This window comes from Neolamprologus multifasciatus, chromosome 22 (assembly GCF_963576455.1).
Source record: "Neolamprologus multifasciatus chromosome 22, fNeoMul1.2, whole genome shotgun sequence".
Classification (NCBI taxonomy): domain Eukaryota; kingdom Metazoa; phylum Chordata; class Actinopteri; order Cichliformes; family Cichlidae; genus Neolamprologus; species Neolamprologus multifasciatus.
In genome coordinates, this window is record NC_140459.1 from 27,529,456 (window position 1) to 27,554,744 (window position 25,289).

General features: G+C 40.1%; 1 protein-coding gene and 2 long non-coding RNA genes across 7 annotated transcripts in view; all 3 read left to right on the forward strand.

Annotated features, from left to right (window-relative positions):
- Nucleotides 1–25,289, forward strand: part of col22a1 (collagen, type XXII, alpha 1) — an 89,407-nt gene that overhangs the window by 37,466 nt on the left and 26,652 nt on the right. For all 5 annotated transcript variants that reach the window (XM_085148870.1, XM_085148873.1, XM_085148874.1 and 2 more), the window contains 24 exons: nt 2,233–2,286; nt 2,393–2,437; nt 4,068–4,121; nt 4,226–4,279; nt 4,791–4,826; nt 5,318–5,347; nt 5,772–5,825; nt 5,982–6,035; nt 12,725–12,778; nt 15,684–15,737; nt 15,857–15,910; nt 16,034–16,087; nt 21,011–21,064; nt 21,152–21,196; nt 21,298–21,360; nt 21,670–21,723; nt 21,888–21,929; nt 22,016–22,048; nt 22,881–22,934; nt 23,387–23,440; nt 23,524–23,577; nt 23,673–23,726; nt 23,829–23,882; nt 24,303–24,407. In XM_085148870.1, coding sequence (XP_085004996.1) covers nt 2,233–2,286; nt 2,393–2,437; nt 4,068–4,121; nt 4,226–4,279; nt 4,791–4,826; nt 5,318–5,347; nt 5,772–5,825; nt 5,982–6,035; nt 12,725–12,778; nt 15,684–15,737; nt 15,857–15,910; nt 16,034–16,087; nt 21,011–21,064; nt 21,152–21,196; nt 21,298–21,360; nt 21,670–21,723; nt 21,888–21,929; nt 22,016–22,048; nt 22,881–22,934; nt 23,387–23,440; nt 23,524–23,577; nt 23,673–23,726; nt 23,829–23,882; nt 24,303–24,407 — 1,263 coding nt within the window. The remainder of the gene's footprint in view (nt 1–2,232; nt 2,287–2,392; nt 2,438–4,067; nt 4,122–4,225; nt 4,280–4,790; nt 4,827–5,317; nt 5,348–5,771; nt 5,826–5,981; nt 6,036–12,724; nt 12,779–15,683; nt 15,738–15,856; nt 15,911–16,033; nt 16,088–21,010; nt 21,065–21,151; nt 21,197–21,297; nt 21,361–21,669; nt 21,724–21,887; nt 21,930–22,015; nt 22,049–22,880; nt 22,935–23,386; nt 23,441–23,523; nt 23,578–23,672; nt 23,727–23,828; nt 23,883–24,302; nt 24,408–25,289) is intronic.
- Nucleotides 6,042–11,252, forward strand: LOC146493655 (uncharacterized). Its single transcript, XR_014871969.1, has 2 exons — nt 6,042–8,054; nt 8,092–11,252. It is a non-coding gene; the product is annotated as an uncharacterized LOC146493655 (long non-coding RNA).
- LOC146493656 (uncharacterized) lies at nt 12,785–15,079 on the forward strand. The gene is made up of 2 exons (XR_014871968.1): nt 12,785–13,412; nt 14,756–15,079. It is a non-coding gene; the product is annotated as an uncharacterized LOC146493656 (long non-coding RNA).

The following is a 25,289-nucleotide window of genomic DNA, read 5'->3' on the forward strand; positions in this document are numbered from 1 at the left end:
GTGCCACTAACAGAAAGACAGGAAGTCGAGGCGGAAGTGGAGGAATTGAAAATGCTACCATATTCATATAAAGTAAGCAGAATGAACAAGATTAAAAATGAGTACATGAGAGGGATCGCTCATATTTGAGTAATTTGAAGATGGTGATGTCAGACTTGACCCTCTGTACCCCATAATGACTGCAGATGGCCGGTGTGTTTCTGTTACTTTGTTAAAGAAGCTTACTTCTGTCTGATGACAATCATACTGAGCTGAGTTCTTCAGGATTTCTCTCAGTAAGTGCTGCTGTTTTTGACACTGTTAGCTGCTGTTACCAAAACGTCCTTTGAAGGGGAACTTAGTTGTCACACCCAGCAAATAAACGATATGATGTGAGAATGTAGCCGAACTGTTTATCAGAGCAAAAGTGTAAGTTTTAGGTCAGTCATATAAAACATTAGTTGGTAAAACATGAGCTTATAACTAGAGATGGACCGATCCGATATTACGTATCGGTATCAGTCCGATACTGACCCAAATTACTGGATCGGATATCGGCAAGAAATAAAAAATGTAATCCGATCCATTAAATATCAAAAAAGCACCTCACAAAACTTGCTACACGGCGTAACTCGGCTCATAACCGTAGCACGTTGCAGCAGTGTGCATCACGTGATAGAGTGGCTGTGTGTATTTGTAGTCCCAGAGAGAAGTAAAGCAAGTGTGTAAGTTCATCTCTGAATGTTTGTAAAGCATTCCAGCGTTAAGCTTAATAATCGATATATGGAGCAACTGCCTCTCTCTCTCTCTCCCTCCCTCTTCTTGCTGCTACTTCAATCTGAAACTGATCAATGATCAGCTGATCGGCTTTTCTGTCGCGAGTCCGTCTCTCTTGTTTGTTTTTGGCCCACTTCTCACCAGAAAGAGGAAACCAGCGGCTGAACAACAGCAGCACTATTAAGCTTGATAAGCTGTTGTTAGAATTTATTTAATATAACTTTCTACACCAGGATCTTTTTCTACGCAGCTGACGGCTGGTAACTGTGCAGGGGCGGATGTAGCAAAGTTTAGCCAGGGGGACCGATAGGGCATTAACAGGAAAAAGGGGGCACAAAGACATACTTTTCTTTCTTATTCTCATTTAAAATGTCTAGCTTTTAATAAATAATTATCTGACTCTTACACCCAAAGTTTTAATCTGATGTAAAATATATAGAAGTCCATTACTGTATATAGTAACTGTTAAGTCTAATATACACTAGTAAGCTGTAGTACTTTTTCCTTTGGGAAAGTACCATCTGTGAATTCTGCAATTCTGTTGAAGAAAAATGTTGAATCTATTTAATTATTCTTGAAAAATAATTTATTTCTGTGCATTTTTCCCCTGCATCAAATTAAATTTGATTACATCGATTAAGCATCATGAGGTGGAGGGTGGGGGGTGGTTCCCTATTTTTTTTTTTTTGCTGGGAGTTTGCAACCCTATTAGTTAGGTTGCTTAATAATTCTGCTAAGTACTCTTTAAAATACCAGAATAGGAAGGATGGAGTAGGTTTAAGTTTATTAGATTGATCAGTTTTGCTGAACTATGAAATATTTTGGGCGCAGTGTATTTTTTACATACAGGTATAACAGAATAGCTTTAGTGTTGTTGTTTATTTAAACTTGAGTCTGAACTTATACAAAATGCAACAAGATATTGAAAAAAACGGTTTATTGTTTAAAAAACACACTATATCGGATTCATATCGGTATCGGCAGAAATCCAAATTTATGATATCGGTATCGGTATCGGACATAAAAAAGTGGTATCATGCCATCTCTAGACTCCAGTGTGCTGAGCACTTTATTATTTTTTATTGTTTGTCGTTTCTCAGGAAGAAACTTGTGCCTGAGGTTGCTTCCATTTAAATGGACTTCCTTCCCACTGTCACTAATTGCTTCCTCATAGGAAATCATCTGATCATTGAGGTTCTCTCTCTAATTTTGCGAAGGTCTTTCAAGGTTTGATCATGTCACAACATCAACAAAGTTGCTCATTTTAGATGGGTAGCTTGTGGACAGAAGGTCATAAGTCAACATTTAAGGGTTTCTTGGGATAATTTTTATCAGTGACAGAAGCTATTTTTTTTTATCTTTTGGAGGTTTAGCCGACCCCAGCGAGCCTCAGTATGCTCGAGTCAGAAATAGTGATGCTTTGGTGGAAGTCAGTAACTTTTATTAATACAAGTATTTGTTTTGTTTATTTCACAGGGTCTTCAAGGGGATGCTGGAATTCCTGGTGCACCAGGGCCAAAAGGTGTCACTGTAAGTATAATCCGAATTAACTTCCACCAAATGATGGTCTGATTTGATGGCAGTTTATAGAAATATATTTCTATAAAAATAATTATGTTGCTTTGGTTTGTTATAGGGTGACTCGGGTACAAAAGGTGAAACGGGAACACCGGGAACCAGGGTAAGTCACGTATTAAAACCACTTCGGCTTAGGCTTATGGAGAAGTTGCATTGTAGCCGCATGCTACAACAAACACAGTTTCAGTAACTAAAAGATTTTACCTTTCACATCTTTCAAAGTGTATTAAATACACTTTAATGACAATTAAAGTTTTCCATTTGGGTAAACTAAATTTGTGAAAATTCCATATAAAGAGGTAGACGTGAACCTGACCAGGTTACCGGCAACCTGATAGAGTTTAAACAGTTGCTTCACTCTTCACTTATTCCTGCTTGGGGGCCTCCTGCTACAGCCACTAATCGTTTGGCCACACAGTTCCGCTGCAGCAGATACGAGCTACATCTTTAAAACAGTTGTTGCTGAAGGTCACGAGAGAGTTAGCTCATTTGCTTTCCCAGCATGTCCTGGGATTTGGGCCACGTTTCTAGGTTGAACCTGCGCAGAACACCAGCTCATACTGCAAATCCTGATAACGGGCTTAACTTTTCAGAAAGAGACTTTTCTTCTCAGAGGAATTGAGAACTGAGAGGCGTAATTGTGCAAACAGATGTGGTTTCCTTGATTTACTCTCCACACTTCCTGTCTGGAATTCTGTGGGGGCGTTACAGGATATAATGCACTTCATTCAGGCTCGCTGAAGCTTTGTTGATGTCTTAGGTTTTCTAGGAGCTGTTTGCCATCACACTGAATGTTATTTAGGCTTTTAATAATTCAGTGAAAGGTTATTTCCCTGAATCAACAGCTGTTTTCAACTATTTAATGCTGCTTTGTGTTGAGTTGTTTTTGTACTCAGTGTTTCTTGTTCAGAGGTCAGCTTTAACTTCAAGCTAAACGTCTTTAACGTGGTTCGAATAAAGAACTGTGCATCAAATCAGTCCACTGATCACTCTGCCGTATGGCATGGGGATGAGTAGCAGGTTCTAAGCACATATAGGCCCATTCAGACAAACCGATGCCCCTTTTAGAGCTGTCCATCAGCTGTTCAGTCAGACAGTAAGCAATTTCCTGTTGCTGAAAAGTACTGGCAAAGTCCTTACCTCAGTGAAGCGATAAAGGGAATAGGTGGTTTGGAGGAGACACACAGGACTGATTTAAAGTTGTGCTTGCTGACTGAAAAAGCTGTTCTTTATTAAGCACGTCCGTACTAACCACGACTGTGGTTGGTCAGATTCAAACCAAAGCCACTATGTCGAGATATCTAGGAGGCCCAAAGGACATGTTAATAACAAGTCTTATACTTGGTGATGGTGGAGGAACCTGATGGTAGTGTAGACCTTTTATTGAAGGTCTTTCTTGATATTGTATATTGCAAGTGAAGAACGTTTTGTATAGGAAGTACTGGATGTAAATTATTATGCAAGTAAATTTACCAGTACCAAATACCAGCATTATTAAGCAAAACACATTTTCATGTCTAAGTCAGCATTAACTTGTGTGAAACTGTCCCCAGTATTGTGGCATTTAGCTACAAGAGCTATTATTCTTTTGTCCTATTATGATTTTATGCTATTATGTTTTTTGTTTCTTATTTCCTTCTTTATTCATTACTCGAAGGTTCTTTTATCTTGGGTTTTGAAGTTTGCCTTTTTGCCTACATTTTAAAAGAGAAAATGTAATTTTCCCATTTCAGGGTGAGCCAGGTCTTGATGGATTGCCTGGAAAACCTGGCTTTCCTGGGAAGGATGTAAGTGTTGATTTTTGATGGCGACATCAGTCGGTGACACATTTGGTCCGTCACCTTTGTATTAAAAGGTTTTTGTTGCTTGTTTTTTTTCTTTTATTGATTAGGGTTTGAGAGGTCTGACTGGAGTACCTGGGCCCAACGGGGTTAAAGGTGACAAGGTACGCCCACCCACTTACCTTTATTGTATTTGGAACACTGTTCACCTGATTACAAGTTGATGATACTGTTGTGTAATGTTATTAGGTGCTGCTGATATGAGTTCTTTCAAAGACTTATCAAAAGCTTCCCGAGCTACTGTCTGCTCTCTCCAGACATTCCTCAGTCTCCTCTGTGCACCATCAAAGTCTGCCCCCTCATTTGTCTGAGAAACTAAAACGCAGTTCAGTTGTCTGTCTGTAATTACCAACTTTGATGATTCCTCCAGTGGAACGCACATGCTTCTACCACACCCAGCTGCACACACACTAATGCACACACAAGCACAAAGAGCTGCCGCGGTTCTTTACCCACAAGTTTCACTTTCTTTTAGCCTGCAGTAAGCATCCGCACAGCTCATCTCATAAATTATGGTTGTCGCTGTGCCGTCATCATATCCCTTAAGGGACTTTGCCCTGAGAGCCTCTTGATTCTAATGATGGGTTTGTCCTTGTTGTGTGACCTATGTCACAGGGGGAGAGAGGTCTTCCCGGATTACCTGGGGATGCGGTAAGTGCCAAAAATACACCAAAGGTACATAAGAATTATACTCTAGGATTATAGGTTTGTGTCATGATGAAGATAGCAGGGTTACAGCAGCATGCGTTTAAACCTCACATGTTGCATTTTAACTATTTTTTAATGATTATTGCTAAAGACAGAGCAGATCATCAAAGAGCGATCGTCGTGTTTTTAACTGAAGTGTATAAAAAGACAGGAAGCGAGATCACTGTGTCTGTTAGTGAAGTGCAGGACTTTAGCTGAAACTTGACAACACTTGTTATTATATCTAAAAATATAGATTATTTCAGTTGATGGGTTAAACACAGTTTTAACATCTCTTAATGGGATGAAGAAAATGAGCTTAATAATGACTAATGATGGATATATTGTTTTCTTTGAGAAAAGAAATTACATACACTTTTTCATCACAGTAACTATCAATGAATTTCACAAATCTAAGTGAGGATGTCATTATTTATTCAGTGCTTTAATTTCAGGTACAAACAGAAGGTTTACGGGGTGAGAAGGTGAGCAGTTGTTTAACAGTTTCACTGAAAGCAGATTGTTACTGCAGCATGAAAATCCAGGCACCAATATAAAAATAATCCGGACAAAATATGCTGTTTATGAATAATTTGGTGTTTTTGGTCTTTGGAAAATGTAGCTTTGTGCATGAAAAGTAAGTGAAATATGGCATTTTATCTAAATTGGAATTGTAAAACTAACCGATATTGATATCAGTAAATGAAAATAATGGATTGAAGAGTATATATTAATTTGCTTAATCAAATGCATGATAAACTACCCAACCAAATGTATAGAAAGGATCTCACGTTGGACTCGTGCCTTTATAAGTTTTAAAGTTTTAGCTTGTATTGAAAAGTTTGATGATTAATTTCACTAATTTTTCACTGTTACTGTATTAAAACGTGTTTGTTTGACCTGTTTCAGGGTGAGCCTGGACCACAAGGGCCTCCAGGTGCTGAAGGACACCCAGGGCCTCCTGTAAGGATCCTGATTTATTATTTCCTTTCTTCCGCTTTCCTGCTGTTTAACTTTTGATAGGTGCTGTTGTTTGAAAACCCACAATCAGATGCAATGCTCAACAATTTATTAACATGCCAGTTTTGCAGTTTTGAATTTTGGTGATTTATTCCTCAGGGTCCTCCTGGTGAACAAGGTTTACCCGGTAACCCTGGAGAATTTGGCCAGAGGGTAAGAATCTCATTTTGTTGGGAAGGTGTCAGAATATCACCTTACTGTACCGGGGGAGGATCAGTTCACCTGATGATTGTTTTATCTTTGCATCATCTGACTTTCTGTTTCCAGCTCTAACCACAGGACACAGAGCCGTGCCCCGTGGTTAGATGTTATGTGAGGAGCAGCCTGTTTCTTTGTTCTTATTACATTGCCAAATTGTATTTTTGGTTTTATGTAACTCAGCAATTTTAAACTAAATTACAGTGGAACTCGGACACATTTTGCTTTTTCACCTTGAATATGGCATTGACAGTTTTAGCAACTGAGTGAATACACATACTTTAAACTCACAGGAAGTGTTTCAGCTTGAAAAAGATATTCAGTTCAAATCAAATTTTTTATGTAGCTCAAAATCACAACAAGTCGTGATGCATTGCATCAGGCTCAGGAAGGGGCGGGGCCATCTGCCGCAACCAGTTGGGGTGAGAGAAGGAAGACAGGATAAAGACATGCTGTGGAAGAGAGACAGAGATTAATAACAAGTATGATTCAATGCAAAGAGGTCTATTAACACATAGTGAGTGAGAAAGGCGACTGAAGAAAAAACACTCAATGGGAATCCCCCAGCAGACTACACCTATTGCAGCATAACTAAGGGAGGATTCAAGGTCATCTGACTAAATGCTTTCGGAGGTCTAAGTCATCATCAGTCACGATCCCAATCCTAGCTTTAAACTCAAACACCAGCCGGATATTTTGGAGAAAACCAAAAAACGAAATTTTTGCAAAACAGAATAGCCTCCCTTTGCTTTGATTACTGCTTTGCACACTCTTGGCATTCTCTTGATGAGCTTCATGAGGTCATCACCTGAAATGGTTTTCCAACAGTCTTGAAGGAGTTCTCAGAGATGTTGAGCACTTGTTGGCCCTTTTGCCTTCATTCTGCCTCCATTTCATCCCAAACCATCTTGATTTGGTTTAGGTCAGGTGACTGTAGAGGCCAGGCCATCTGGCACAGCACTCCAGCACTCCCCTCCTTGCTCCAAATAGCCCTTACACAGCCTCAAGTGTGTATATGGGGTCATTGTCCTGTTGAAAAATAAATAATGGTCCAATTAAACGCAAATGCTGGGTGAGTGTGCCTTCAATTTTGTATAAATCCCAAAAATGTCACCAGCAAAGCATCCCCACACCATCACACCTCCTCCTCCATGCTTCACGGTGGGAACCATGCATGTAGAGACCATCCGTTCACCTTATCTGCTTCACACAAAGACACGACAGGTGGAACCAGAGATCTCAAACTGGGACTCACCACACCAAAGCGCAGATTTCCATTGATGCAAACAAATCTCTTCTGCTTGTTGCTTTTCCTTAATGGTTTCTTAGCAGCTATTTGACCATAAAAGCCTGATTCACACAGTCTCCTCTGTACAGTTGATGTAGAGATGTGACTGCTACTGGACCTTTGTGTGGCATTTATCTGGCCTCTAATCTAATCTGAGCCTAATTCTGAGGCTGGTGACTCAGATGAATTTATCCTAAACAGCAGAGGTGACTCTTGGGCTTCCTCTCCTGGATCAGTCCTCATGTGAGCCGGTTTCATCATAGCGCTTGGTGGTTTTTGCAACTGCACTTGGGGACACATTCAGCGTTTTAGAAATTTTCCAGACAGACTGACCTTCAGTGCTTGAAGTAATGATGGATTGTCTTTTTTCTTTACTTAGCTGATTGGTTCTTGACATAATATGGATTTTAACAGTTGTCAAATAGGGCTGTCAGCTGTGTACCAACCTGACACAACACAACTGATGGTCCCAGCCCCATTAAGAAGGCAAGAAATTCCACAAATGAACCCTGACAAGCCACACCTGTGAGGTGAAAACCGTTTCAGGTGACTGCATCATGAAGCTCATTGAGAGAAGGTCATGGGTTTGCAGCGCTGTCAACAAAACAAAGGGTGGCTACTTTGAGGAATCTAAAATATAAGACATATTTAGAGTTACTTAATTATGTTTATATATTGCTTCAAATGTTTGATGTCTTAAATTTGTATATATAATGTAGGAAGTAGTAAAAATAAAGACAAATCATTAAACTAGAAGGTGTGTCCAAACTTTGCATTTTACTATAAATCATATACAAATACACTGGTAGTGTACACATATATTCTGATAGAATAAGGATACGGTTAAGGTTATGAGCAATGATAAATCAGGACCAATACTACATCATTATGATATTCAGTAACATTCACAAATAAACTAACAAACATAAAAAAATCAGTAAAAAAAATATTTTATATGATTAATATTATCCTTACCGCATTTTGAGAATTTCTTAAAAAGAAATCATTTGCAAAGATTTCATGAGAAAAACTGTAACTTATATTTTTTGGCTGTTTAGTCCCTAACCTATCGTCTTCCAGCTGGATTATTTTGATTTTATATGGAATCAAGAAAGATGCTGTTTATTATTCATGCTAGTCAGAGCCTATGCTGTAACTTTTATCAGTGCTCTCTAACAACTCGTCCCATGTGTCTCGTATATTTCTTCCTCTCTCTCTCTCAACACTGGTTCTATTACACAGCAGTTTGTAATTAAAACAGACAGTAGTTCTACATAATGTTCCTCCAAAACATTAACAAAGACATTGACCTCCTCTCCCCTCCCTTCTCTACTGGGAGCAATGAACTTCTTATCAGCAGTATGTGACTTTGTCATTGCTCAGCTGGGTAACACAGTCCAGCCAAACCTTGTCAAAAGACAAACTCTCTACCTCCAAAATATTTATGCTTAAACAGCATTAATAAAACAGCCACACTGGGTTTATGTTTCAGAATATGTAGAAAACATCCCTCTGTGTAGCCTTGTTTTTTTCATGATATCAGTGGAAGTCCTGCTGAAGTACTTTGCAGCTTCGTGGGGTACTTTCCAAGAGAGTCGTGCAGAAAAACAGACTGTGAGAAGTCTGACCTATTTTCTTTCTTCAGGTTTTGGATTGTTAAACCCACTCTGAAGATTCACAGGGAGAAAGTCTGTGTGTGTGTGTGTGTGTGTGTGTGTGTGTGTGTGTGTGTGTGTGTGTGTGTGTGTGTGTGTGGAGGTGAGGGAGTTAAAGCTAGGCTCTGAGCTGTGATAATGGGTTGGCCTCCACTATTGCCAGTGCTAATAGAGTTGGCCATATGGTTGAGTAGGTATAGATTGAGCTGCTTTCACCTCCGCTGCTGAAAAGCAGTCATCAGTTGTCTGGTTTCAGTGCTGCTGAGTCCTGTTTCTTCACCTTTATCCTTATATGATCGCTGATTGAAGCCTGGAATGCTGACTGACTATCTTAAAGGACTGAAGAGGATTACGTCAACAAACTTATTAAGAAGAATCTGACAGCATGTAGTTTTATGTGAAAGCAAGAGAAACAACAGCAATCATCACAAAAGGCTTTTTAAAAAAAAAGTTTAAAACAGTAAAATTTTGTGAAAAATTAGCCTACATAGTGAGAAGAATGATATTTTCTAAATAAATCATGAAGTAAATGTGTGATTTAAGTATAATTTGACGATAGCTTTAATGGGAAAATGTGAGTTGCCCCAAAACTAATGTTTCTCAGTTACACCATCGCTCTTCTTCCGCTTATCATCATCAGGGTGTGTGGGGCCTGTTTTAGCTACGACAGGGCGATAGGCGTGGTACACCCTGGATGGTCACTAGTCTAACACATAAAGACAGAGAACCATTCACACTCACATTCACATCTATGAGCAATTTGGAATCACCAGTTAACAGAACCCCACTAACTGCATGTCTTTGTACTGTGGGAGGACGCCAGAGTATCTGGAAAGGCTCTGACCAGATGGTGGAGTCAAACTCAGGCACTTCTTGCAGTGAGGCCACTGCGCCACCGTGCTGCCCTACACATAACAGCTAGAACCCATAACAATTTCACATCTTGGTTTTGTTAATACAAACATACAGTGGGGCAAAAAAGTATTTAGTCAGCCACCGATTGTGCAAGTTCCCCCACTTAAAATGATGACAGAGGTCAGTAATTTGCACCAGAGGTACACTTCAACTGTGAGAGACAGAATGTGAAAAAAAAATCCATGAATTCACATGGTAGGATTTGTAAAGAATTTATTCGTAAATCAGGGTGGAAAATAAGTATTTGGTCACCTCAAACAAGGAAAATCCCTGGCTCTCACAGACCTGTAACGTCTTCTGTAAGAAGCTTTTCTGTCCCCCACTCGTTACCTGTATGAATGGCTCCTGTTTGACCTCATCATCTGTATAAAAGACACCTGTCCACAGCCTCAACCAGTCAGACTCCAAACTCCGCCATGGCCAAGACCAAAGAGCTTTCGAAGGACACCAGGAAAAGAATTGTAGACCTGCACCAGACTGGGAAGAGTGAATCTACAATAGGCAAGCAGCTTGGTGTGAAAAAATCAACTGTGGGAGCAATCATCAGAAAATGGAAGACATACAAGACCACTGATAATCTCCCTCGATCTGGGGCTCCACGCAAGATCTCATCCCGTGGGGTCAAAATGATCATGAGAACGGTGAGCAATGATCCCAGAACCACACGGGGGGACCTGGTGAATGACCTGCAGAGAGCTGGGACCAAAGTAACAAAGGTCACCATCAGTAACACACTACAACGGCAGGGAATCAAATCCCGCAGTGCCAGACGTGTTCCGCTGCTGAAGCCAGTGCATGTCCAGGCCCGTCTGAAGTTTGCCAGAGAGCACATGGATGATACAGCAGAGGATTGGGAGAATGTCATGTGGTCAGATGAAACCAAAGTAGAACTTTTTGGTATAAACTCAACTCGTCATGTTTGGAGGAAGAAGAATACTGAGTTGCATCCCAAGAACACCATACCTACTGTGAAGCATTGGGTGGAAACATCATGCTATGGGGCTGTTTTTCTGCCAAGGGGACAGGACGACTGATCCGTGTTAAGGACAGAATGAATGAGATTTTGAGCCAAAACCTCCTTCCATCAGTGAGAACTTTGAAGATGAAACGAGGCTGGGTCTTCCAACATGACAATGATCCAAAACACACCGCCCGGGCAACAAAGGAGTGGCTCCGTAAGAAGCATTTGAAAGTCCTGGAGTGGCCTAGCCAGTCTCCAGACCTCAACCCCATAGAAAATCTGTGGCGGGAGTTGAAAGTCCGTGTTGCTCGGCGACAGCCCCAAAACATCACTGCTCTTAAGAAGATCTGCATGGAGGAACGGGCCAAAATACCAGCTACTGTGTGTGCAAACCTGGTAAAGACCTATAGTAAACGTTTGACCTCTGTTATTGCCAACAAAGGTTATGTTACAAAGTATTGAGTTGTATTTTTGTTATTGACCAAATACTTATTTTCCACCCTGATTTACGAATAAATTCTTTACAAATCCTACCATGTGAATTCATGGATTTTTTTTTCACATTCTGTCTCTCACAGTTGAAGTGTACCTCTGGTGCAAATTACTGACCTCTGTCATCATTTTAAGTGGGGGAACTTGCACAATCGGTGGCTGACTAAATACTTTTTTGCCCCACTGTACCTTCTAGAGAGTGCTGGGGTCATTACCTAGTAAAAGTAATGTATTACACATGTTACATTTCTTAAAAGTAATGCTGTACGTTACTCATTTACTCCCAGAACAAGTAATTTGTTACACTCCTTCTTGTTACTCCATAAAATAATCTTAAATAATTTTCTTTTATTGTTACATTCATTATTTCTTATTAAATGTAATATCCATATCTCCTCTGTAGACCTATCCATCATTTTCTTAAAAAGTTAAATCAGCTGACTGTATCCCAAAGTTTGTTTAAATTTTTTCTGTATGCCTGGCATGCCGATAACTGAAAATCCTGTAGAATGCAGCTAATGACGTAATTGTAACTGCAATGCAATTTGTGAATTTAGTACAGTAATGTCTTAAATTAATCAAATTGTTACATTGTTACATTTAACACGTTACTTTTTACACTTTTTTTACACCCAACATGACTATGAGATTTTACCTATCTACAGCGATATGGCCCATAGGAAATTCAGTTCAATTCAATTTTATTTATACAGCGCTAAATGACAACATCAAGGCGCTTTATATTGTAAGGTAGACCCTACAATAATACATACAGAGAAAAACCCAACAATCATACGACCCCCTGTGAGCAAGCAGTTTGGCGACAGTGGGAAGGAAAAACTCCCTTTTAACAGGAAGAAACCTCCCGCAGAACCAGGCTCAGGGAGGGGCGGGGCCATCTGCCCACATAAAAGCACATGGATACACTAATGTTTAAGGAACAGCTTCTCAACTTGTAAAATGAGAGCATCAGAGGCGCATAGGCAGAGACGACATCATTGTCATCAGCAGCTTACTGAAGTTTAACCAAAATCTCTGAGTTTTCCATTTTCCCTGTAATATTTACCAAGTTTATCATTTCTAGAGAGCATCACAAATGAAAGAGGCTCAACTAAAATATTCCCAGTTTTATGGTCTGAAAGCTGTTTTCAAGATTGCTGTGTTTGAAGAACAGCTCAGAGTACTGCACTCTGAACTCCAAAGTTTCTAAACCCCTCAGTAGCAAATATAAGCTCACATTTCTCAGATGTTACTAAGACAATTGTGTGCTGATTATTTTATTATTGTTACCATTTGTTCATGTCATTGTTCTATTTATACTGTTATCTTATAGGGAAGGAAAGGTGAAGGTGGACTCCCAGGGGTGGATGGCCTTCCTGGATCTGCTGTAAGAACAATTTGGATTTTGCAGCATGCAAAGTGATGATAAAGATTATTTTCTCAGAGTTGTCTTTCATCAAAGCTAGGTCAAACCCATAAATACATCCATCACGAGAGATGTGCAGACCGAATGTATTTATCCATGTGTAAATTCTAGAAAAAATACAGCATTATTATAAAAACAAAGCTACAAAAAGTTGTAATAGTATAAAAGATGAAAGTAGCTACTGTGATGGTGTGTGAAGTCCCATTCTGAAGCCCTGAGATGGGTTTGACAATGAGCACATCCTGGAAAAACCTCCTTTCTGACACTGACTGAATGACAGAAATGAATGAGCAAATAGACGACTATGTAAATATAAGTACACTTCTAAGCTTTTTTGTAACCACAGCTATCGCCCCCTGGTGGCCTTTTAAAAAGAAGTTTTTAGACGTGGACCATCTTCTATACTGTCTGTGGATGCAGTACATTTTTAAACAAATATGTATTACTTTACAAAAAATTACTAGAAATGAACTTCCAGATTCTAGAGCTGTATTAAAATATGTGTAAGGTTCCCCCATTCTAAATAATCCTAATTTTGTACAATTTAAATTCCTACTCTATTTTCAACAATTGCAATAATGCAAATATGAAGTAAGTAAAAGTAAAGTAAGTAAAACTTTATTTATATAGCACCTTTCAAGATAAAAATCACAAAGTGCTTCACAGAAGCTAAAACCTAAAAATAAAAATCAACCAAAAGCAAGTTTAAAAAGATGAGTTTTTAGCTGTTTTTTAAAAGCGACCACTGAGTCCACAGATCTCAGGCTCAAAGGGAGAGAGTTCCACAGTCTGGGGGCCACAGTTCCAAAAGCTTTGTCGCCTTTTGTTTTCAGCCTCGTGTGTTGGACAGCAAGCAAGCCCTGGTCACATGACCTCAGGGACCTGCTGGGAATGTATGCATGTAAAAGTTCACTTATATATGTTGGTGCTTGTCCATGCAGAGCCCTGAAAGTCAAGGTCAAAACCTTAAACTGGATTCTGAATTTAACGGGGAGCCAGTGCAGCTGAATCAGCAGGGGTGTGACATGGGAAAATTTGGAGGACTTGGTCAGAAGCTTTGCAGCAGCGTTCTGAACGACTTGCAGACGCTCCAAAGAGGCTTTACATAAACAAGTAAACAAAGAGTTACAATAGTCCAGACGAGATGAAACAAATGCATGAATAACAATTTCTAATTCGGAGCGCGATACAATGGGACTCAGCTAAGCAATGTTTCTCAAGTGATAATAACAGGAGCGAACCAAAGATTTTACATGGGCATCCAAAGTCAGAGCTGAGTCAATACTAACACCAAGGCTCCTGATAGACAGTTTTGCAAATGTAGCAAGTGGACCCAAGTTTTCCATAACACTAGGTACAACATTTTTAGGAGCACAAACAAGAACTTCAGTCTTCTCCTCATTTAGTAGAAGAAAGTTTCCAGCCATCCAACATCTAATGGAGTCTATGCACTTATGCAAAATCTGTAGCTTGGAAACCTCATGGGGCTTAAAGGAGATATATAACTGAATATCATCTGCATAGCAGTGATACGAAATGTCCTTAAAAGTGCTCAATAAGCGTTGAAGAGGAAGTAAATACAGTAAGAACAATAAAGGCCCCAAAACTGAACCTTGTGGCACACCATAAGCAAGAAAAGTAGAAGAGGAACTGTACTTGGAGGTAGCCACAGAAAAGGATCGTTCATGCAAATAGGATTCAAACCAGTCCAAAGCAGCCCCTGATATACCCACCCAGTGTCTCAGCCTATCTAGCAGAATATGATGGTCCACAGTATCAAAGGCGGAGGTCAGGTCCAACATCAACAGAACGGAGCATTCTCCTGCATCACATCTCATCAAAATGTCGTTGGAGACTCTAAGAAGTGCAGTTTCAGTAGAGTGAGCTCTACGAAAGCCAGATTGGAATTTATCCAGAATGCTGTATTCATCTAAGTAGTGTCTATAAAAAAGTCTTGAGATTAGCATCGTTTTGATTTGTTGGGGAGCCATCGCTCTCTGGTGGACAGGACTCGGTGCTGGATGAAACATGTCCATTGAGACTGCCGTACTAACCAGATCCTCTTTTTCAGCCACAGCTAGACATACAGTACATATTAACCCTACTTGTATTCATGGATGAGACCAGCCAGCATTACCTCGACCCTAACAGTTTACATGTGAGCAGCATAGAGGCTCACAAAACAGCAGCTTACCACCGGGCTTTTCTTAAATGAGTCCCAAGTTTCTAGCTCACACAGTCTTTAAAAATAACATGGAAAACTTTTGTTTATGTTGCTTTGGAAAAACGTAATACTCATTTTAAGTTGCCATAGCATCATCCTCCATGTAGCTCTGTTTACATTGATGTGTTGTTTATGAACATCTTATGTCAGTGCTTCCTGTAAGGCCCCGATGACCTCTCACGGAGAACTGAGGAGGAATAATTTGCTATTTAAATTATGTGGGCTGCTCAATATTTGTTGTGGTCCACAAAGCACAACATTGCTGCAGTGCTCTCAAAGGTCTCTTCATTGTATGTTTTAATAGAGAGAAAATAAACAGGCTAAATGAAAACCAACAGGTTATACCAATTAATTTCCCAAATTGCTCCCTGTAGCCAAACAGACATGTCCCCTGTGTTCAAGCACTAGCCAAGGTTGAATTGGTGGTAAACTGTGCTGCAATACTCCCCTCTAGTGGCTGCTTGGCGCTAATGATTTGAACTTTGCCTTCTGGAAAACCATATGATTAAAATTGAAAATAAATTCAAATTTAGAGATTTAGAGAAAAGAAAACAAGGTCTTGGCACATTGCCCGATCTATTTCATTATATTTGTATATGATCAAGTCAACTTTTTCCAGACGTTTTAAAAATTATTTTTCAGGGTCCTCAGGGTCCACCTGGACCACCAGGAAACCAAGGAAACACTGGACCTCCTGTAAGTGACTGACATGTAGAAAGGAAAGTCTTTATTTTTGCACATAAGATTTAGCAGTGAAGGAAGATTTGCTTCAAAACATGATGAGATGCCTTTGTGTTTTTTTCTCTCACCGGAAGGGTCTGCCAGGTGAAATTGGATTTCCAGGCAAACACGGAGAGGCTGGAAAACCTGTGAGTTAACCTTTTGAGGGCTTAAATAAAAACTTCATGCTGGTACTTATAATGCCAAGTGTTTGTTGGTAGTTCCTCTGTGTGTGTCACCGACTGTCAGCATCTGGTGTCTGATTTTCAAAGGGTATTCCTGGTAAAGATGGCCTGGATGGTCTTCCTGGAAGTGACGGTGCCATGGTGAGTGAAACTTTTAGATTTGCCTACGATGAACAAACGTTAAAGGTGTGCTAATCAAAATGGTTACGGTTAGCTTATTGTTTGTTTCACAATTCCAAACGTTTCTATGTTTTGTCCCCTCTCACTCTGCAGATCAGCCTTGTTTCCAGCAGCAGATTAGACATTTACAGTTAGAAACTTTAGAAACTTGCTAACTGATAAAGCAAATAGCTAATGAGCAGTTTTTGGCATTCAAACTATTAAGTTAGCAAGTAAGTAAAACTTTATTTGTATATCACTTTGCCACCGTGGCAAAAGCTCTGTCTCCTTTAGTTCTCAGCCTTGTATGATGCATGACAAGTAGACCCTGATTACATGACCTAAGAGACCTGCTGGGGACATAAGGATGTAGAAGTTCAATGACGTAGGCAGGTGCTTGTCCATGAAGAGCTCTATAAGTCAGTACCAGAATCTTGAAATGGACTCTGAATTCAATGGGGAGCCAGTGCAGCTGTATGAGCAACAGTGTCACGTGTGATTACTTAGATGTTTCGGTCAGAAGTCTTGCTGCAGCGTTTTGAACAATCTGTAGACGCTCCAAAGAGTTTTTGTTTAAACATGTAAATGGAGAATTACAGCAGTCCAGTCGTGATGAAATGAAAGCATGAATGACAATCTCCAGTTCAGTACGAGATACAATAGGGCTTAGTTTAGAAATGTTTCTTAAGTGATAAAAACAGGACCAAACCAGAGATTTGACGTGAACATCCAGAGTGAGAGCCAGGTCAAAAATGACCCCTGGGTTCCTGATAGACGATTTCACAAATGTTGCAAGGGGACCAAGAGCATTCGTTATCTTAGGTACGTGTCTATCAGGGGCACATACAAGGACTTTAGTCTTTCCTTCGTTAAGTTGGAGGAAGTGTTCAGCCATCCAATCTAAGCACTCATTCAAAATCTGTAGCTTAGAAACATCTTGGCTTAAAAAACTGGATATCGTCTGCGTAGCAGTGGTAGCAGATGTCCTCAAAGGGGCTCAAAACATGCTGGAGGGGAAGTAGATATGTTAAGAACAATAAAGAACAATAAACTCTGAGTCTATTTGTGAGGAATTTGTGAATAAAATAACAAATCTTGAGAGGTTTTATTTGGTAAATACTTGTGCCAACACAAAAAGCTTCAGAGAAATACTGATGTTGCTTTTTGTCCGCTAGAATTGAAAACTAGACAACTCTTTGCTAGCATGTTAGTAATTTCATCTACGTAAGGCCAGACATGAATAATAGTCTTAATGTATGTTAGTCATATTTTTGTGGTGTTCTTCCACATAATCTCTGAAGAAAAAAAACTTTACATGTATTTACTGTGACCCCTTAATGTTGGTGACTGGGAGGTTGATGAGTCTCTAAGCTACAAGCTAGCAACAAGGAAGGGTTTTGGTTCTTAGGCTTTTACCATTTTACCATTCCATTCAGGTAATTATGAACCAAGTTTGAGTGTCAGCATAACTAAACCACAGAATATACTGGAAAAAATCTTGGAGCATATATTCTTAACTGATATAAGTAAAGATAATTTGCCATTTAGCCTTCAGGATATACGCTATATTGACAAAAATATTAACCCACACCTCAGGTGTTTCCAGTCCAGTCCAATGGAGTCTGCCTTTGCAAACATTTGTGAAAGAATATATGGTTCTAAGGAGCTTGTTGAATTTGAGTACGATGCTGTAAGAGGAGCCCACCATCGCTCAGCTGTAAGTGGTATTGCAAAGTGGAGGCATTTAGGGTCCACAGCTCGGTTCAGAGGTGTACAGTCGTCAACGCTTTAAAAAGTCATTAACAGCTTGCTGACTCAAGTTCAAGCTCAAAACCACCGGCATTAACAACAGCACAAATATGTGCACTGAAAGCTTTGTGGCTGGGCTGCGATAGCTAAGCAGCTTTTGCAGGTGGTAACTAGTGATGTGCGGATCGATCCTGAAATATCGATTCCTCCGATACCAATCATTTATGTTCTAGAATCGATTCTCACATTAAAATATCGATATTTTAGTAATTTAGAGTAAATTTGTAGTTTATCATTAACAGGAACACAGTGGAAAGAAACTATAACATTTGGATTGTCTACATTCAAAGGAACTACTTCCTCTTCCACCTTTCATAGTCATGTGCGAAATACGGCTGTATAAATGTCTCGCAGCCCCTTGGCGTGCGCACTCACAACAATGGCTGAGCGTAATTAAAGTCATGTGCGGACTTATTTTACCTCCACAAACAGCTGAGACGTGGTTTGCGATACATGTGGCAAAAAAGTGCTCTAAGAGTGAGGTGTTGTGGCCATACTAGGGAGACATTCAAAAGGGCTGTTGGGGGGGGTAAATACATTTTACCGGGTAGTACGTCACAGGCTTCCTCGGAGGAACCCTCCCGAGGGTTTAATAAAGTTAAATTTAATTTAATCTAATCTAATAACTTTAATCTCAGCCTCTCAGTTATCAAAGTGACTTATATATCATGTTTAACCCGAGTAGCGAAAGACCGCGGGGGTTTGAAGACGATGTGTCGGTCGGCTCAGATATTTGAAGTTTACACAGCTACAGCTTCTCACCTGAAAATATGTTAAAAGTTAAAAGTAAAAGTTAGTTTTTTTGAGTGATATTAAAACTAAGCAGCTGCCGCCATTGTTGGAAACTGGAATTGGCTGGACCGCGCTATGAATTCTGCGATATGGTTTTTCAATTTTGTTGTCCGGGTGGAAAATCAGGAGAAATTCAGGAGAATGGTGGCTCCAGGAGATTTTCGGGAGGGGCACTGAAATTCAGGATTCTCCCGGAAAAATCGGGAGGGTTGGCTGTATGGTTGTGGCAACATCACTAACCTTGTCAAACACCTCAGAGTAAATCATATCACAGAATATGATGAGTTTATGTTGGCGCGAACTGAAGAGGAGGAGAGGGACAGGTGCTGCTGGGGCGAGACAGACGTCTCTCACGGAGTCCTTTAGTGCTGCAGGCAGGCAAGGTGTTCAAATAGCACAACTTCAGTTTTTTTTTTTATTTCTATATGATGAACCCTGCATTATTAATTGATACGAACAAATAATCTGATGTCCTGTAATCATTATGACGCTATAATTTGAGATACAATAAATAAAATAAGTTGTTGTGCAAAGTATTGGTATCGGATCAGTATCGTTGATACCACCCTGAATATTACTTGGTATCGGATCAGAAAGAAAATCAGTGGTATCGCACATCACTAGTGGTAACAGTCATACTGGCCTTTTTGACTTAAAAGTGACACAGCTAGTACCATGTGCACCATCTTTTGATGTCAGGATAGCTTTAATTCCTTGTGGCATATTTTGAAGAAGGCAGTGGATAGAAGGTAGATTTACACTTCCATGTTTTTATACCAAATTCTGACCCTACCATCCGAATGTCACGGCAGAAATTCAGACTCATTAGATCAGGTAACGTGAATTGTAGTTTCCTGTTCTTAGCCAACAGGACTGGTCTCCTGCTGCTTTAATCCATCTGCACCAAAGGTTTGACATGTTGTGTGTTCAGAGATTCTCTTCTCTGATACCTTAGTTGTAATAATTGGTTATTTGAATTACATTTACAGCACTTTTTGTACATCTTTTTGTAAATTATCTTACTCAACATGTCTTTGAATCTGAATATGTTATTTTTAATAACTGTACAGCGCTCTAAATTTGCCCCATACACTGTTATTTATTGTTTTTTATGTTATATTCTTTACGTTTGTGTGAATCTGTATGCTCCACCTGGCTATCACTTTGCTCCCGGAACACTTGAATTTTCCCAGTGAAGGACCATAAAGGATATTTCCATTCTATTCCATTAACTCAAAGCTATCTGGCGATTCTGCTCTGACAACAAGAAAATATTTTAGACAAGACAACTGTTGCTCACAGGATATTTTTCTTTTTTAGATCATTCTTTGTAAACCATAAAGATGGCTGTGTGGGGAAAATCCCAGTAGATCAGCAGTGTCTGAAATACTCCGACCAGCCCATCTGGCACCAATAACCAGGCCACGTTCACAGTTGCTTGAATCACCTTTCTTCCTCATTCTGATGCTCAGTTTAAACTTCAACAGGTTGTCTTGACTACATGGCTTAATGCAGTGAGGTGCTTCCAGGTTATTGGCTGGTTTGATATTTGCATTAACAAGCAATTGAACGATGCTAACCAACCACACTCCATCCATAAATATATGGGTGCATTATTTAGCACATTCTGTTAATTAGCGCTAAGCTACAGGCTAATAAAATACTGTAATTTCCCTCACCACATCTGAAGCACAAACGTCTTGGATGGGCTGTATCATGTCATTTGCCGGATAATTACATTACATTGCAAACTCTCTGATAGCAGAAACACAGTGGAACTGAATTAGCAAAGATGAGGCCAGGCAGATAGCTACAAGCTACAGCTACGTGTGTTGGGACACTTATCAATTAAAGAAGCCATATTCAGAAATTTAGTTAAATCTTACGTCTTTGCAGTGTCTGCATGGATGAGAAAAGATAAAATGACGAAGCAAAACAAATCCAAAATCACAAAATCTCAGAAAACAAGTCTATTCTTCTTTTTTTACCGTTGTTGCAAATCTCAGGGCTTTGGTACATTTGATTGGGAGATTCTTCACATCGAGTGAGACTCTGTGCAGAGTTGTGTGTGTTGTGGCTGTTGGGCAACTTTGGAGGCGAGCTCCAGGCTGCTCATCCAAACTCTGCTTCCTCATAAAAGAAAAGTTGCACAGAAACCACAAGCAAACTTTAAAAAAATATGTTTTGGTTGGTAAACAGTGGGCTCATTGGTGCCACGGGGCTGGTGATATGCCTGGAAAATGCTTTTGGCTGGGACGAGTTTTGAAAGTATGACATCTAAATTATAATCTTGTGTCTCCAAAGGGGCTCAGGGGAGAGCGTGGAGCAGATGGTTTTCCTGGCAAGTCTGGACCCAAGGTAACGTGATTTACCTCACCCAGAAATACACTGAGCTTGTTATTTATTCAGAAAACCGCCATGTTAACTAGTGCGTTTTCTCTGCAGGGCGACGAAGGGCCTCCTGGACCAAGAGGACCTCCAGGGGAGAGAGTGAGCTCACAGTTGCCTTCGTTTTTGTTTGTTTGGCATTTGGATTTTATGGGATACATTTTATTTTGGCATATTTTTTGAAATGTTGAATTTTTTTCCAGGGGGAAGCTGGTGCCCCTGGACAGCTAGGTACTGCTGGAGCACGAGGTGACCGAGGCGTGCCGGTAAGCTTCTCAAAGCTTTCACAGTCATTCACAGCTATATCTCTGATTTACTTCTGCAAACAAGGGGCACTGTCCTTACTTCACTTTTGTACATTATGTAATCATTTCTATTAAAGTCAGCTCTAGTAAAATGAATGTCCCTAATTGGACTGGGTGACCTCCTGGGAACCCTTGGGGCCCGGTGGTTGTTCCCAGATGCCATTTTGAGACTGACTGACTTTCCAATTATAAAGTTCTTGCTTCCCTGTATTAATATGCACATGAATATCTGAGATCTGTTTTAAAAAATGAATATTTTGTTTTCCATAGGGAGAGAGAGGACAGACAGGACCAGTTGGGCCAAAAGGTGAAAAAGGCGACAAGGTAAAACACAAAAATCCGGAGCCACTTTTATATTTTGGACACCTAATAAAGTGAAGGAATAGGATGAACGCTGCTGCATTTGTCTCACTAATGGTCGCCCTGCAGTATTATCTGTAATAAGGTAATTAGCATCCAGACTCTGAACATATTGTCTCCTGCCTCAGGGTGAAGTGGGAGCTATGGGACCGCCGGGCATTCCGGGAAATGTGAGTAATATTTCTGCTGTTTGTGTGCGTGTTAACTGTAATAGAGTGCACATGTGGTGCGATGTCACCTGCTTTCTTCTTCACAGGTTGCAAACGTCATTCCTGAGCCTGGTGAACCTGTGAGTACGCTTCTTCTATTTCACAAACTCCAGAATCAAATCCGTGAAGAATGGCTGTTTTTTTTGTTTCTTTCTTTTAATTTGCTTGATTTGAAAAAATAAATAAATATGTTTACATATTATATACCACCGATCAGACAGAACATTTGACACCTGACAGGTGAGGCAGATAACACTGATTATCTCTTCATTGTGGCAGCTGTTAGTGGGTGGGATACATTAGGAACCAAGTGAACATTTTAGAAAAAGGAAAAATGGGCAAGTGTAAGGATTTGAGCGAGTGTGACGAGGGCCAGATTATTACAACTGTGTCAGAGCGTCTCCATAACTGCAGCTCTTGTGTGATGTTCCTGGTCTGCAGTGATCAGTGTCTATCAAACGTGGTTCGAGGAAGGAACAGTGGTGAACCAGTGACAGGAATGTCCAGTTTGTTGTCACAAAGCAAAACTGGTTTAGGAATGGTTCGAGGAGCACAACAATGACTTTGAAGCATCGACTTGACCTTCAAATTCCCCAGAACTCAGTTCAGTCGAGCATCTGTTGGATGTCCTGGATAAATAAGGCTGATTCATGGAGACGCTACCTCACAACTTACACGACTTAAAGTATTTGTTGGTAACATCTCGGTAACAAATACCTCATCACACCTTCAGCACATGTTCAGGGGTCTAGTAGAGTCCATGCCTCAGCGAGGTTTGTTTTGGCAGAAAAAAGGGGGAAAGACACAACATTAGGCAGGTGGTCATAATGCCTGATCAGTATAAACACTGTTCTTACTCTTTTCATTTTCTGCATTTTTGCCATTTATTTCATTGCTTGTTTTTACCTTAAGGGGAGACCTGGAGAGAAAGGAGAGAAAGGGGAACAAGGGAAACCAGGAGAGATGGTGAGTTTAGTTTTCACTTCCTCTTTTTAGATAACCAAGCTTCAACCAGCAATACGCTCAGGATCCCACTAGGTGCCAGTAGAGATTTGACGTTGCTGCAGCGAGGATGTCCTGTTACAGTGAGAGAGCTCCCGAGACTTCCCTTAATTGGCTAAGTAAATTAAATATTTGACACAGTCATGCAGTGCCCTGAATCTCTGTCCTCTCTGCTTTGCTGATATATTGTATATTAGGTGCAGCAGGACAGAGTGCATTGGTATATTTAGCATTAAATAGGCAACATGAATTATGTGCTGGAATTAAGAGACTCATATTCTTAAGGCAGCATATGACAGTAAGTCTTTTTGTCGTAGAGGATCATCACTATTCTTCATTCATTTTTAGAGTAGCCCTTTTAACGCTTTAAGAGAAATGTTTAAATATATTTTTAAATTAATGCATCTTCTCTGTAGGGTCCAAGAGGACTACCTGGTGAGCAAGGTTTTAAGGGACCACCTGGACTACCGGTACAAAGCTTGTTATCTCCTCACTCGTTTTAAGCTACAGTCATTCCGAATGGAATATCTCTGATTAGCTGCTTTGCTTCCAGGGGCCAAATGGTGAGACTGGACTCACTGGAGAAACCGGGCGTGTTGGAGACCCAGTAAGTAGTTCCATCTAACAGGATTCACTTTTTAACACCAAGCGCTACGTTTTCTATACGATAGAGGATGACGATGACCTCTGTGTTTCTTCCAGGGTCCACCTGGCGTAGCTGGCCTTCAGGGTCCCCGTGGACTACCAGGAAGTGTGGTTAGTCTTTTCTTTCTGATCATTTATGTCTGTTGCATGTGCTTCCTGTGACTTTATACTACACATTATTAAATTAAGCTAAGAATTATCTTTATGTTTTAGGGCATACCGGGAATTATTGGGCCTCCAGGTCCAGCTGGACAAAGAGGAGACAAGGTCAGTCACTTGTGTTTAAAATCCATGAGTGTGTTTGGTGGGTGTGATTTGACAGGATCAGGACTTTGCTGAGACTGGTATTGGCAGTGCAGAGAAACAGACTGCTGAGAAAAAGAGTGACCTTGTATGTCCTCCATCATTGTTTCAGTTTGTGAATTCATTTGAATCCTGCTGCAGCAGCTACATGTAGGAGTAGCAATTCAGAGCTCTTTGTACTCTCTCTGCAGTTTTAATATGCAGGACAAGGTGTAGAATAATTATAAGACTGAGATTTAAAATAATAAATAATCATATGTAGAATTGAATTTGACTTTGCCTAAATTTCTTTCAGAATCCAGAGCAACAAAAAGTATCTGAGGCATCTGCTTTGCTGACTTGAGAGACAAAAGCAGAATCTTTTTATTCCATTATTTATTTTAGGGGGAAACTGGAAAACCAGGACAACAAGGTCTCGCAGGACCACTTGGAGAGCCTGGTTTGACTGGACCTCCTGGACTACCAGGGAAGGGGAAAGATGGACAAAATGTAAGGCACAGCTATGTTATTTGCTGAATGTTTACCATAATTCATCCTACAATTATAATGATATTCAAAGTCATTTAATACAATATCATATTATAGGACAGTGCCACAATTATGATTAGAAGAGATCAACTTTTCTGGATTTCAGCCCTTCTGTATCACATTAAGATTTTTTCATCTCCATCGCCATGGCAGCTGTATCCATCTCTTATACTGTCAAAGGCTACACCATGGAGCCAGCTAACGCAAGTTAGAAAGAGGACAAACAAAAACAAAAAACACCTAAAATTAGAGCACAGGCTCTGTGTAAAGGCTTTATTACATAGCGTTCATAATATTTTTCCAATAATTCAAATAAAATGGTCAGAAGACACAAACACAGACAGGAGGTGTAGCCGACTGCTACTGGCTACACCTCTAGAGACGTGCATGACCGGCTTGTAAACAAGTTGTTTTCAAGGCTGAAGTTGGTATTCAAACGTTGGATAGGGATGCACCGATACCGATGGGTATCGGGACCGATACTGTAAAATGTGGTATTGGTTAACTCGTAAAAGTTAACCGATACCACGAACCGATACTAACTTATTTCATTAATCAGAGAGTGGATTGTCATTTTTGTTGTAGTTTTTTAGATTGGCCACTAGGGGGACATCCCGCGCTAAACAGGCACAGGGTTAGGCAAGTGAGACTGGCAGCTCCAGATAAAAAAAGAGAAACTGGAGGCTGCTGTAGCTAGGCTAAACAAAATGTCAGCAGTGTGGACCGGAACAGCCAACTTTAACTCGGGTTTTGGAAAAGCGATGAAAAATGTCAAGAGAAAATCTGCGGGCAGTTAAAATAACAGAGGCTCTGACTCATTTTATCGCTCTGGATTACCAGCCA